This window comes from Poecilia formosa, unplaced genomic scaffold (assembly GCF_000485575.1).
Source record: "Poecilia formosa unplaced genomic scaffold, Poecilia_formosa-5.1.2 Scaffold269, whole genome shotgun sequence".
In the NCBI taxonomy this organism is placed as follows: domain Eukaryota; kingdom Metazoa; phylum Chordata; class Actinopteri; order Cyprinodontiformes; family Poeciliidae; genus Poecilia; species Poecilia formosa.
Genome location: NW_006800208.1, coordinates 34,616 through 49,140, shown reverse-complemented (window position 1 = coordinate 49,140; position 14,525 = coordinate 34,616). Strand labels below are relative to the sequence as shown.

The window sequence follows — 14,525 nt, the reverse complement described above, 5'->3', positions numbered from 1 at the left end:
ATACTCAAATCAGTCCAACTAAATGAAGTTCAATCTAAAACAAATAGAGGAGTGCATCAGGTTCAGTTTATAATGCCAATTGATAAAACAGCTTTAAATAAATAGTATGCTCCCATTTTTTCTATGAGGAAACTGCGTTTTTTATTATTATTATTGTTATTTAATTTTTTAAAGTCCACTCTCAGCTCCTGGTGCCACTTCCCAAACATCCATTAGGCCATTAACTGGTTCCCAATTCCTCCCCAACCCCAAAGTGTTCCAGGTAATTGGGTGATATAATATAAGTGAAGTCCTTGTTTTTGTCGCATCATTTTCATTTTCAACGTGACTGTCCTACTCTTCCCAAATTGTCTAATGACATGTAAGTCGCGTCATCCCCCCACCCCTTTACCTCCCCCCTCTATGTTTTAGTCGGGGGTCCGGGGCTGTTATTGGCCCCTCGCGCGGCCTTGGCCATCACATTACTGCGGGTCCCCATCAAGCGCGCTGGATTTAAATGGCCCAGCCATTAGCCGGGCGAAACAGTAATCACCCTAATGTGTCCATTTGTTGTGTAAGTAGTGTTGTGCCCTTTTTTTTTTTTTTTTTTTTTGGAGAGGCGATGAGGGGGGTGGGGGGCTGGCCATGCATGTGAAAGGCGCACGGTGAAACGATCCCATTGCAAATGAGGAAACAAGCTCAGATTGGTGTTAAAAAACCCCACAACAAAACAAAACAATGCTCCACAATAAAGGCAGCTTGCTCTCACCCCAAAGGCTCAAGCAGCAACAAATTTCAATAGAATTCTGTTACAATTAATAAAAAAACAACAAAACTGTATTTTTTTCTCCATCCTCCTATATTTAGAGGATCAGATTTATTTGCGCTATATTTGTGCATCAAACTGATGAGTCGTCCCACCATTTAGGCGGCTGAATATGGATTAAAGGAAGATTTTCACGCTAAGATGCTCCCCCACTCTGCTTAATCCCATACTATATCCGCGGCTACAATGTGTTGATTGTCACTAATACGTTTTTGCGTGGGGTTATTGTCAGAGCGCCTCCGTCAAAATTAGCTCCCTTTTCCTCTTGTATTATTATTATTACTGTTATCACAGAGTTCTGCCAAGAATGAATCAGTTCGCAATAAAAAAAATTTAAAATTACAATAACTTTTGATTTTTATTTCAGATTAATCACGTAAATATTTTAAATTGTCCTGTAATAAACGTTTAATATGGCCTAATATTTAACGTAGAGACAAAAATATTTCATAATAAATGGAATAAAAGCTGAATGGGAGCAGTGTTGGATCTTTATTATATAATGTACTTCACCTCCAAGACGTCATTTTCTGCTTAAGTGTGGCCTGTCTTTGTCTTTATTTGGCCTAGAAAAATATATTGGATATAGATTTTTCCTTTATTTTAAAATCCTATAGGGGTCCCAATTTGAACCTAAATAAATACACTGAAAGTCAAGGTTAGATGTCCCGTTTCACAAACCACCACAACGTTTATTCACCTTTCACCTATTAACCAAAAAACAAGAAAGAAAGAAATAAAGGAAGGAAGAAAAATCTCCTTCTTGAACAAAGAAATCAACAGTCCGGCTTAGGAAAAGTCATTTTTCTCAATTCCAACAACCTTAATAACAACGCTTGGACGTCCACGTGGGTCTTTACACTGACATCTTCTCAACTTTAATTTGCGTTCATATTTTTATTTTTAGATGGGAAAACAGATTATTTTATGTCTGATATTAAACAAAGTGAAAGTAAGGCTGTTTGCTCATCTGATGAACTCAAACCCCGTCATTAGAGCGGCCTGTTTGTCTTCAGTCACACCAGAAGGAAATCTTCTCTTCTGTCCGCTGAAAAAAATATTATGACTTATAATGTAATGCATGAGCCTAGAGTCGGACTTAAAATACATTTGTAGATTTACACTCAAAATATTGAAAAAACAAACAAAAACAAACAAAAAAAAACAACCCCCCCCTCCAAAAAAACAAATAAACAAACAAACAAAAAAAAACATAATCAGTGTTTTAAACAGAGGAATTTAATAGTAAGCAAAGATTTTAGTCTGATTCGATCTTTTTTTCTTTTTTTTTTTTTCCTGTGTGTCCAGGCGCTTTGGCACAAAATGCGCGGGCTGTCTGCAGGGAATCTCGCCGAACGACTTGGTGCGTAAAGCCCGCAGCAAGGTGTTCCACCTGAACTGCTTCACCTGCATGGTGTGTAACAAGCAGCTGTCCACGGGAGAGGAGCTCTACGTGATCGACGAAAACAAGTTCGTGTGCAAAGAAGATTACCTGAGCTCCGGGGCCATTAAGGAAGTCAACCTGAACTCAGGTGAGCGACGTTGCAAAAAAAAAAAAACCCAAAATAAATAAATAAAATAAATAAATAAAAATAATAATAATAAACAGCTGAGCTGCGCTTATTGGCGGCAAAATTTGTGGGAAGGGCTGGGTGGGGGGAGTCTGAGTGGCGAGAAGAGAGAAATAAAGTAAAATAAATCTGAGAAATAAAGAAAATAAATAAAGCTGGGGGTCCGTGGAGAGCGTTTCCCCACAACCTTGTGGGAAGAATAGTTTCAATATTTACCTCCACAGAACAATAGGTTTCTGGTTTTGTGTAGCAGGGTCCGCAGGGGCGGGGGGAATGAGGATGTTAGTGTGGCGCGTGTTACTGCTCCTCTTCTTGTCTATTCATCCTTTAAAAAAAAAGAAAAAGAAACACACACACACACACACACACACACAGGAGGACAGCATCCACCCTGCATGCTCAAGCTGCTCGGTTATTTTCGGTTTATTCTCATGGAATATTATCGTGTTAGTTTATCGTTAAGTGTATTTGGTGAGAAATGAAATGGCTTCTTATTTCTATTCTCTTTATAAAAATAAAATGAGCGTAAAATAGAATATTTTGTTCAAAATGAGCAGAATCTGAAATTTTACATTCAGATTTCTTTCTTTTATTATTTCCAACACCTGGGCTAATTAAAATAAAACCGCCCCCTCCCCTCCCCTTTCTCTGCCTCCCTCCTTGACATTTCGGATCGTGACCTTCCCTCCTTGTTTGTTTGCATCACCCCCCTCCACCCACTCACCCCCCACCTCACCCACCCGGGGCTCCCCGGGGGTCCCCCCTGCAGTCTCGTCGTGCACAGATAGGAGTTTATCGCCGGATCTCCAGGACCCGATACAGGACGACATAAAGGAGACGGACAATTCCACGTCCTCAGATAAGGAAACGAACAATATTGAGAACGAGGAGCAGAACTCGGGGGCCAAGCGGCGGGGGCCCCGGACCACCATCAAGGCCAAGCAACTGGAGACGTTAAAGGCGGCGTTCGTGGCCACGCCGAAGCCCACGCGGCACATCCGGGAGCAGCTCGCGCAGGAGACGGGGCTGAACATGCGAGTCATCCAGGTAAACTCAGAATATTATTATTATTAGCAGATATATGGATATATATTTATGATTTACTTTATTTAGAGACCGCATTGAGATGCTGAAACAAACGTAGCAACCTTGAACCATCGGAGATCAAATCGACATCTTTTTCTCCGATTATTTCGTCGGCCTTATTTTTATTTAGTCCAGAAAAATCAGTTAAAAACTGAACCTGCCGAGCAGAAACAAAGATGGAGGCCATTTGAGTAAACACAACCGCGTTTCGCCGACAGTCGAGCGTCTTTTCCGTTTCATTCTTTGCCCACTTGTTCATATCGTTTAGACAGAAGCCTTTTTGGCCTATTCAAAGCAAATATTGTTGAATGTCTGAATTGGTAAGCTCATGTGATAAGCACCAACCACCGTTCTACCACATTTAAATGGTTGCTAATAATGTCATTTTTTACATGTATCCAATGAAAGCTTGGATGGAAGCTTGATTTTGTAATGCAGGGGCGTCTCTAGAAAGTTTACAATGGGCCAGATTGGGGGGGGGGGGGCAACGGGGTTGGCAGCCCCAAACTTCAAAATTATACCAGAATCTACAGTTTTTCTTTTTTATTATATCATAAATGATTCTCTAAAAAATGACATTTGTTGCAAGTCATTAAAACTCATCATTCAGAAAAAAAAAATCGCAGTCATAAAACAAAGACGTTGGACCGCGTGGGGGGTTGGTCTCCCCCTTGGTGGCGCCCTGCTGAACCACAGTAGGCAAGATGGACTCACCGAGACAAAGACAAATTGGAGACAAATGACGGATTATAAATCAGTAAAATTACCTTTTAATTTTCCCGAAGTGTGCGGGACATTTAATTGAAAGCCTCATTATCTGTAAGAGAAATGTCAAAACATGATGTGGACCATTAGCGGGGTTACAGATCCAAATTTACCGGCTGCACGCCATGTGAAATGTTTCTTTTAGGTCTATACATTATGGACCTATTTGGGTAATAATGATAAAACGATAATAATGGCTGCAGTAACAGCCTGTTTATGTTTTTAACCATACAAACACCTGGAATGTTACAGTAAAACAGTATTTATGGTGAAGAATATCTTAAAAACTACCAAAAAAGTTACTTTTCCAAACCACGTATTTAAGTAATTGTAAGTCAGTTTATTAAGTGCTAATTGCCAAATGTTCATATTATTTAACCTTTATTGTTGTGTATTTTCTGATTGTTAGATATGTTACTTACTGTATTATTGTTATTATACTAGTTTAGATTTATTTATTTTAAAGAAGACAGTGCATATTAGTCAACATGAATACATCATGTAAATATGCCAGATTTAGCCTGACAGGCTAATTTCTATCTGTAGTTTCCTAGCAGGTTGATGGAAGAGATTAAAAAATACAGTTGACATGCAGAACAACATATATGACCTATGATTTATGACATATTTCAATGTATAGCTAAGGTTACAGTAAGTATTTGTAATAAAAACAAAAACAACTCACAACCGTAATGGAAAAAATAGTGTAAAAACATTTAATTAAAAAATGATTCAAAACATCAGTTCAATTTTGATTATCTAGCTTAAATGAGTTCCTAAAACAGTTCAAAGACATCATAGTTTTTAATTCTATTATAATCAACTGTTATTGTAGCTTTTCAAAGTGATATATTTATGAAACTCATTATTTCTAAACATTTTGTTTTCATTTTTTTCCTACAGTTTAGAATTTCTTTAAATGTCATAAATACATTTGAAATAGTACCGGGAAATGAAAAATGAAAAATTGTAAAAAATACCAAGGTTCAGTTTTAAAGTTTATCCTTGAAACAAAAGGTTAATTTAATCTTGAAAAATAAAATAACCCTTTTTTTTTCTTTTTTTCTGGGCTGCTTTGGGAATGATAAAGACCATGTTTACACTAGAGGCGGCAGTTTATTTGGAAATAATACATGTTTCACAGCCATGAAATGAGAGAAAGGTTAGCCTCACTGCCTGCCAATGCTAAGAGGAACCCCAGACACAAACATGTTGTGCAACGTAACACACACACACACACACACACACACACACACACACACACACACACATACACACACACACACACACACACACACACTGCTTCCTGCTTTCTTTTATCCTCCATGACTCACACACACAGACACACACACGTACGCACGCGCGGATGCACGAGTCGGGTGTCTGGGTGCAGACTGTGTCAGGATGATTAGCACCATCTCTGCCAACTGTGATGTGGCTTTTTGTGCACTCACTGTAATTATCGCTGATTTCACAGATTTACATACCGCCCTCCCCTTTTCCCACCTCCCCGCGCCGCTCTTACTCACTTCCAGCCTGTTTCCTCCGCATCTCCACGGCCTCGTCTATATCATACACGCCAGGCAATTTTCTCTATGTGTATATCTGTGTGTGTGTGTGTGTGAGCTCAATCATACAGTCAATCACCAAAACCAGTCAATAAGTCAGTCAGTGAGTCCACCGCACCATCCCTCCCTTCACCCCACACCCCTTTATATATATATATATGTGTGTGTGTGTGTGTGTGTGTGTGTGTGTGATTGCTCAGAGCCAAAATGGAGGCTGCGTTTCGTCATCTCCCTCCTCGTTCGGTGTGTGTTAAATACCGCAGCTCTCGACGCGGGGAGCCCTGTGAGCCACGCTGCTTCTCCAGCATGTGGATGTAATCCCTAAGCAAGGCTCTCTCAAGGGAAGCGAGAGCATTTCCATAAAAATGTACCCTACAGTTAGACGATTGTTCTCAATAAGCAGGTGTTGCCTTTGCCGCTGGAGCACGGAGAGCACAGCCTAAGTGGTTTTTGGCTGTTTCTTTATGTGTGTGTGTGTGTGTGCGCGCGCGTGCATGTGTGTGTGTTGTTTTGTTAATCTGTAGCACAGTGGGATTCTGCCTCTGGTGTAGCCTAGCATGGTGCGAACATACATCATTATGCAGCATGCGATGCAAACGGAGCAAACGCGACCTGTTATGTGCTTGTAATGCAAAGAGCATTCCTCCATATGGTGCGGGAGGCTTTGCAAATTTAAAAAAAAAAAATCCTCCTTTGTTGGTTTTCAAAGAAAGTTTATTTAAGCATATTCTCTTCTGTTTATTTGAACTTGCGGCGCGGGGGCCGTTGGGGGCGCACACCGTTTCTGTTGCTTTGTGATTCATCTTAAAGTAGTGTAACAAAGAGAAAAACTCCTTTATAAACTGTAAAATGCAACAAAGGTGTTTTATCTGCTGGCTTTTTTTTGTTTTGTTTGCAATTTCTATGTCTGGTTTGAATTTGTTGTGCTTAGGCGATAAATCGATTAATCGCATGATAAATTAAAAGCTCAATAATTTCCATTTGCATGATTTTTTTCTCTCTTTTTACTAAAAACTGAATGACAAACATCTTAAGTCTGGTGCTTTGGTCTCAACTTGCCCTTTTTTTGGAGGAAATTTTTGTTTTCAGAGATTTCATATTTCATTTTATATGTTGTTTCTGTTGTTTTGTTTATTTATTTTCGATATTTAAAATGTCTTTCAGTTCCAGTGATAAATGTTCAGAGGAACTTTAAGTTTAGTGATCTTTGACAATGTTTTCTGGCATTTTACGCTGTTACCTTTACTCAAAAATTGGTCTCAAAAGAACAATATCATCGTTTATCGCAATAACTAATGGGAAAATTTATCGTCCAGAAAAGTTTCATGGCAGGCCTGGTTGTGCGCTCCAGCACCGACAAAAAAAAGAGAAAAAGATTCCAGCTTTTAAGAGTAAAGTCCTGATACAGTAAATCTTTTATTGTAATTAAACTAAAGTTTAATTTCACGGCCTACTGCTGTCTTTACTTTTAATCTTGAGTATAGTTAAAAGAAAAAAAAAGAGTTTCTTGAACCGTATTATTCATAGATCAAAGAACTTAAGAATCACAAAAGAAAGCACAAACACTTGTGCAAATAGGGGCAGAGGTGTCTTAAAACGGGATCCAAACAGGTCAGAAGTGAATCCTTCCTTTATTTTTCAAAAACACTCCTTCGCTGTTTTGAATACGAGGGTTTTCAAAGAAGGCAGAAACTTGAGTGACAGTCAAGGCTGATGGGAATGACGGCTTTCAGTGCAAACTCTGCAAAAGAGACGCTCAAAAAATGAAATGGAGTCGTACCACAAAGTACGTACCAAGAGTAGACAATGCACAACTTTTTCTGCTAAACATGCGATTAGGTGGATCTTAGAAGTGCGTGAGAGTTTCAGAAACAGAATCCAGATGAAAAGCTAAAATACCTGCAGGAAAAACGGCCACTGATCAGCTCTGCCATTGTTTTCTTTTTCTTTTTTTTTTGCTGTTGTTGCTGTTTTAAGGTTTGGTTCCAGAACAGAAGATCCAAAGAGCGGCGAATGAAGCAGCTGAGCGCCCTGGGGGCCCGACGCCACGCCTTCTTCAGGGGCCCCAGGAGGATGAGGCCTCTAGGAGGCAGGCTGGAGGACCCAGACATTTTAGGACCTGGGCCCTACGGTTACTACGGAGGTAGGAAGGGAAAAACTCTTTAACTCATTTTCACACACTTTTTATTCGGCCTCAAGCAAACACGATCCATGTTCAGGTTGAACATCTGTATCAAGAACTTAACATTATCAGTGTGGGTAGAACGACAGGAAGACATGATAAAATGGTTTGTTGTGCTGGTATTGTGGATGCAGTCCAATGAAAGTGTTTTTGGATATCACACTACTTTCCATTAGCTACTTGTTTTTGTGTTCAGAAATGCAGCCAAGACCTTAATTTGACTCAGGCACACACCAGTCATTTTGTTGGTATTTTTAGTAAAAAGAGACTTTTGTTAATTTATCTTAGTGCTTATAATTGAATACCACCTATTCAGTTTGAATCAGATACCCAGCTACCAAATCAAAGTCAAAAACCTAGTATTTTGGCTAATTACCAAAACCACAAATTTGATCAGAACATATTTTAAAAAGTCCTTTTATTTGGGATAAATGCCTAAAAAATATGCACCTGTGACCATCATTACGTATAAAAGTACCAGTTTTCTTTGATAAAAAGTAGCAATAAACTACATATTGCCAAAGCTTTGTTTTCCAACGTTACTAACTTTCTGCTCTAAATATGAACATGTCATCAGCAAAGAAGTTAACCGATGCAGGATGTGTGGGGATTCAGACAGGTTTTTATCCAAATTAGAAAAGCTGTGGCTGAAACATCCAATTTCTTATGTTTGAAAAGACAAAGAAAATAAATGAAATACATCAATAACTAGAAGCAATAAGTGGTTTGTTTGAAAAATCCATGGCGACAGCTCCGTTTAAAATGGTTCTGGGTTATTTGATATGTATGGATGGCTGAAAAACACGTACATTTGTTTTGCTAAATCGCTGATCCAGACATTAGAACTTAAAAAGTACTTTTCACTATTTATGGGTTGCATCACATAAAAAAGTTTGTTTTTGTAGATAATCTTGGTTTCTGTGGGTGATTTGGTACAGTATGATTCGAATCGTCTCTTTTCTCTTCTTTTACGTCAGAGTTGATTTTTGGAATGGACAAAAGACAAGAATGCATGAAATGCGAACAAATACCGTGGTGGCAACTAAATGACACAACGTCCATTAGAACCAAAGGTAAACGGGAAGGTAGCTTTTCATTTCAGGAAAAAAAAAATCCAGAATACAGGTCTCCAGAAAAACAGAGAGAAACAAAGAAAGAAATTCTACGCAGACGCTAGTTAGGCCGATTCTGGAATCTCTTTATGTCACAGATAAAATATGTGGAATAAATATTTACTCAGCATATCAGCAGTGTTCACATACAGACCCTGTTATCTCAAAGGAATCATGCTCAGTGTGCGGTTCTTGTCAGATTAGACAAATGACAGGCCAGGTCTTAAGAATGTGATGTGAAACTTCCTCCATCTGCGAGAGTTGTCGCCAAGGTTGAGCCCTATTTACCTGCTAAAGAGCTGGAAAGACTTATTGATGCTTTTATCACATCACAACTGGACCACTGTGATGCTGCTGATCAGATTTTACCTGGCACTAAGACTCGTGAACGCGTCACGCCGGTCTTGGCTTCTCTTCGCTGGCTTCACGTCCCATCCCAAGTTGATTTTAAAATTTTAGCACTTGATTTTAAAGCTTTTATTAGTTTTGCTCCTACCGTATTTAAATGATCTCTGCTACATCCACACACCAGTGAGAGAACTCGGGTCTACCAGTCGGTTTCTCTTTGGTAGTCCAATGTTAGAGAATACTCTGTCGTAGGAGCTGGACATTTATTGTATCATTTATCATATATCATGAGGATTTTTGATTTATCGTTTTCACGATAAAGTTCAATTAATGACTTTAAAAAAAGTGACTTTATCGTAAATGTTATTTTTAATGTTTTCTCTGCTGATTGCATCAATAAATATCAGTAAATTTCAACAAATTACACTTCTTTAAGTTGGTAGTGTTGTGTAAAAGTCTGTTTCAAGTGGGATTTTTTTTGGAGAACAGTATTTTTGTGGAGCTGTGATGTGCCATACAAAATAAAGTTTTTCATCATCATTTTCATTGTTATCACAATAGCATTGCAAAATATCGCGATAAAGCTCTCAGTCCATGTTGCTCACACTTGTTCTATTGATTCATGAGCTCACAACTCAGAACAGAGAGATTTTCAAATCATTGCTTCGAACAGATCTTTTTTACTTTTACTTACTTACTTGTAACTTTTAAATTGATTCTATTGGCTCTCATTGTATTGTTTTAACTACTTTCTGTTATTAAAAAAAAATCTGCTGTATGAATAAACCTTACATTGTCAACATAAAATGTGTATGTAGATCCTCTCAAAGTGCATCTACCACTTTTCTGTATTAGATTACTTATGCCTACAGCACAGTAAGTCATGGACTAGTTACTATTATCAAGGTGCATCAGAAACCCTTTAACTATCATGAAGACGCCAGCGTCCTCATGAGCCGATATTTTACATCAGTGGTGCCCAAAGTCAGTCCTCGAGGGCCGGCATCCTGCATGTTTTAGATCTCTTCCTGGTGGTTGTAACAACCTTCTCAGCAGGTCAATGTTCCTCTTAGGCCTCTAATGACCCATAATCTGATCCAGGTGTGTTAAATCAGGGAGAGAACTAAAACGTACAGGATGCCGGCCCTCCAGGACCGACTTTGGGCTCCTTTGACTTGCATTTTAGCGTTTTGAGGGTGACAGTTAAGGGGTTAAAAGTTTCAGTTTCAAAACTGAGATCATTCCTAAAGTTTAAAGTTCGTTTAAGGCGCCACCAGTGATGAAGCGACTGGAGTTAACTTCGGCTTTTTGAATCCTAGCGTCATGCAGCGCTGCCCTTCCCCCACTAGTTTACTCATGGTTGTCAAACTGTAATCTCATGCTGACCCATGCTTCCTAGCAATCATGCAGGCAAACATAGTCGGAGAAAGAAAATGTATTGTGTAAACTCTTATGGCGATGAACCATCTTCATTTGGTCATTTTCAAATCGCAAAGGTTTGAAAACGTGACACTTTCTGTAGAAATTTTGGGAGTTACCTGGAAATCTATTGATAATTGAACACACTATCACATAAAAACATGAAAGTCATATGATGTTGGCAAGTTAAACATTGATATATCATATAAACATATATGATATATCATATGTTTATATGATGATAATTTGATGATAATTATCCACAATTATCATCAAACATGTTAAAGTTATCAAATCCATAGATTGAAAAATGTGGCATCAATAAATAGTCCAGGGTTCTAGAAACCATCAGGGTGTGGCCTCCAAACGTCTGCAGGTAGCAGTGTGCAGTTTATTGAGGACTAGCATATACATAAAAATCCAGTTGATTTTGTTAATATTATACTTTACCAAACAATACTTAAAAATCACAGTTACAGGTGAACCTTAGATATTTTAGATTTCCAGGTTTGTTCCCATAATAATAAATACATTTTTGCTAGTTTTTTTTTTTTTAAGAACAAGTAGAAATCACTCCATCCAACAAACAACTCAGAGAACTTTTGCAACCCGGAAGAAGACACCACTACTGCTCAGGCTGAGTCACGCGCCTGCTGGATTAGCATTAGCAAATAAATCTTTGCCAAAAGAAATTCAGCCCTCGACGGACAGACAGGAATATCTGAACACAAAACCGACCAACAACTACGGCACCGAATTAAACAGGAGAAATAAAGCAGATGCACCTCAGTGATTCTTGAGAAGAGGGACAAAACAGGTCCTATGGATAAAGCACAAAATTTGGATAAAATATACACAAAATATAATTTTTTCAAATATCTGACTAAACTAACCTGGGCCATGTGAGCACAACAATGTATATTTTCCTGCTGTTTGCTGAATATTTTTTTTAATTTATTTTAAACATTGTAGTAGGTGACTAGTGTCTTCAAAATTTGTTGTCCAGGAGCAGAACTCAACAGATTATAATAGTTTAAAACAATTAAAGAAATACTAAAATCATATATTATGACAATTAAGTATAAGTAGTCATACAAATAATGATAAAAGTATCAATAAATTGAATTAAAAATCATTTTTATATATTTTCCAACTCCATTGAAATTTGTCCCTAGTTTTTGTCAACACCATCACACATGAAAAGAATGTAAAAAAAAAATCAGGCATTATTGGGGGGCACCAGAACTTCTGAGGACCCCATGATCTCTTCCTTTCTCTTCCTTTGCTAGGAGGGCTAGTTAGCATGGTTAGCTTAAGTTATTCTTTAGTTTTTTTCTTCTGTTTTATTCCTAAGTTGCTTGTCACAACCATGATGTCAACTCCATTAATGACAATTCACAAAACTTTGATGAAATTTTGTGAAATAAAAGCTTAATTTTAGTATACTGTAAAGATTTCATGGACCTGATGAGCTACAATATGGCCTCCTTCAGAATAACATCATATAAATTGAGGTAGTTTGGCATTTTGTCAACTCCGTCAGATGTCAACTCCATCAGAGTTTTTGTGAAATTGTTGTCAAATCTCACTTAAATGTGCAATTAATTCATTTTAATATATTTTACACAAATTGCATTACTTCACATGTATCAAGTATTTCTTTTTACTCACTAGTTTGTCACCACCTTCAGTTCTGTGTCAACTCCGTCATGCACTGTCAACTCCATCAGATGGACTTTTTATTTTTTGTTTTAAATAATATTTCTTTTGTTTCTTGAGAAGCATTTGTCTGTAAAAATGAGTAAAACATCACTAATAGGGTCATTAAAAAATATTTTATATTTATTTTTGTCAGATGGTGATGACAAAGTTCTGGGTCAGGTCGATTAAAAATGTAATTTTAAAAAAAAATGTTGCAACGGAGAGTCTGTACCTTAGCATCTTCACATTTCCAAAACATTATTTGTCATATTTGCATACATAAGGTTGAGAAATAATAAAAAAAAAATATGGGAAAATTAAAACCCATTTTGTCCCAATTCTCAAGAATCACTGACCTGTCATGTTTATGAGCTATATTGTTTTGATGGACAGTCGGAGCGCTGCTGTGGTCTCCATACAGCTGCAACACCTACCGGAGGGGGCCTTGGCATTGAGGATACAATAAAGTGGAGCCGTCAAGGCTGCGAGGAACCGAGCTGGGAGGAGGGGGTGAAACAGAGGACAAAACCTCTATGCCTCTCTCTCTGTCTGTCCATCTCTCTCTTTCTCTCATCTCGCTCTTGTCTCCGCGCGCCGCTTTTCACACCCTTTTGTGCGGCTGCGGCACAGGCCGGCCGATTCCCCTTTATCTGAGCCGACGCCTCTCTTCGTCAGGGATGTCTGTGTGTGTGTGTGTGTGTGTGTGTGTGTGTGTGTGTGTGTGTGTGTGTGTGTGTGGCTTGATGCTGCCGCATGTGTGAGTGTAATTATAGTCCGCGGTTTCCAACACTCCCCTCAACACATCTCACATTCACACATGACGTGCTCTATACCCAAACTAGCGCGCGGGCCTGTTGGGCACACAAGATAATTAGCATGTGCGGGAGAGCGACGTCACGTCTTATTGGGCACGTGTGAAGGCAAAACACGCTGAAATTGAAATCAGGTGGCGGATATCTAACCTGTTAGTTCCTACTTTCTCCCCGCTTCGGACCCGAATGGCAGCGCGGGCAACATATGGTGGGACTCGGAGAAATGCGAGTGCAACATCTGGGGCGCCGGGATAAAGTCTGCCATCGATCTCGGCTCGAGGTGCCGCTGAGACAAAATGGCTTTAGTTTAACTGTAGAACAGGAAGGCGGTGAGAGGCAGAAGGCAGATGGAGGTTTGTAATTGTTAATGGATCTAAAGGAGCAGCAGCAGCATACAGGTGTTGCTTTAATCCTTTTTAAATGGTTGGGCTACTTTTGGTTTAATGATTCTAAAACTCATGGAGCAAGAGGTTCTGAAATGATCTTCAAGAAGTTAAAAAAAAAAGATTCAAATTCAGAATGACCATTTTAAGAGTTAGAGGTGGGTGGATTGGTCCAAAATATTGATAATATCGAAACTAAGCGTGTACTGGTATCGGCTCAGTTCTAGTGTGACAAAGTCGATACTTTAGACTCAGATCCCCTGTTGAACTTTTGTCATTTTTTCATCGTAGTTTCTCAACTTCACGTTAAAAAGATTTGGCTTTGATTTGCTCTCAAATTATAATTCTTTGCACTGAGTTTCTTCAGAAAACAAATCAGAGAATTTTGTTTTGTTCTTCTGTTGTTTTTATTTATTATGTTAATATGCTACTAGTGTTTTGTAGTAACCTATAAACTTTATCTAAATTCTGTCTGTAGGTTTAACAAAACAATTCAAAAATCAGAAGTATCACACTTAAAGTATCATTGTAAATATCACGATACTGGTCCTGTATTTACTTGATATTGGATTAATGCAGTCTCACACCTCTACTAAAAATGATAAAAGTTATTGAAGTCAAAACTGAATCTGTCTTTTTAAAACGTCTAATGATACAACTATCTATCAAAATCCTTAATTACAAACATTAAAAACATGGTTTGCATCCTAAATAGGACGTACTTCTTTTCGTCTCACACTTAGTGCAGGTTCTAAAAAAAGAAAAATAAATTC

General features: G+C 38.4%; 1 protein-coding gene and 1 long non-coding RNA gene across 2 annotated transcripts in view; one reads left to right on the top strand and one right to left on the bottom strand.

The window, feature by feature from the left end:
• The window catches only part of lhx5 (LIM homeobox 5), a 30,053-nt gene that overhangs the window by 1,005 nt on the left and 14,523 nt on the right, over positions 1-14,525 (top strand). The window contains exons 2-4 of the mRNA XM_007570791.2: positions 2,114-2,337; positions 3,146-3,423; positions 7,773-7,938. Of these exons, the coding sequence (XP_007570853.1) occupies positions 2,114-2,337; positions 3,146-3,423; positions 7,773-7,938 (668 nt within the window). The remainder of the gene's footprint in view (positions 1-2,113; positions 2,338-3,145; positions 3,424-7,772; positions 7,939-14,525) is intronic.
• LOC107838517 (uncharacterized) lies at positions 11,415-13,572 on the bottom strand. Its single transcript, XR_001664599.1, has 2 exons — positions 12,914-13,572; positions 11,415-11,641 (listed from the first exon to the last, which is right to left on the bottom strand). It is a non-coding gene; the product is annotated as an uncharacterized LOC107838517 (long non-coding RNA).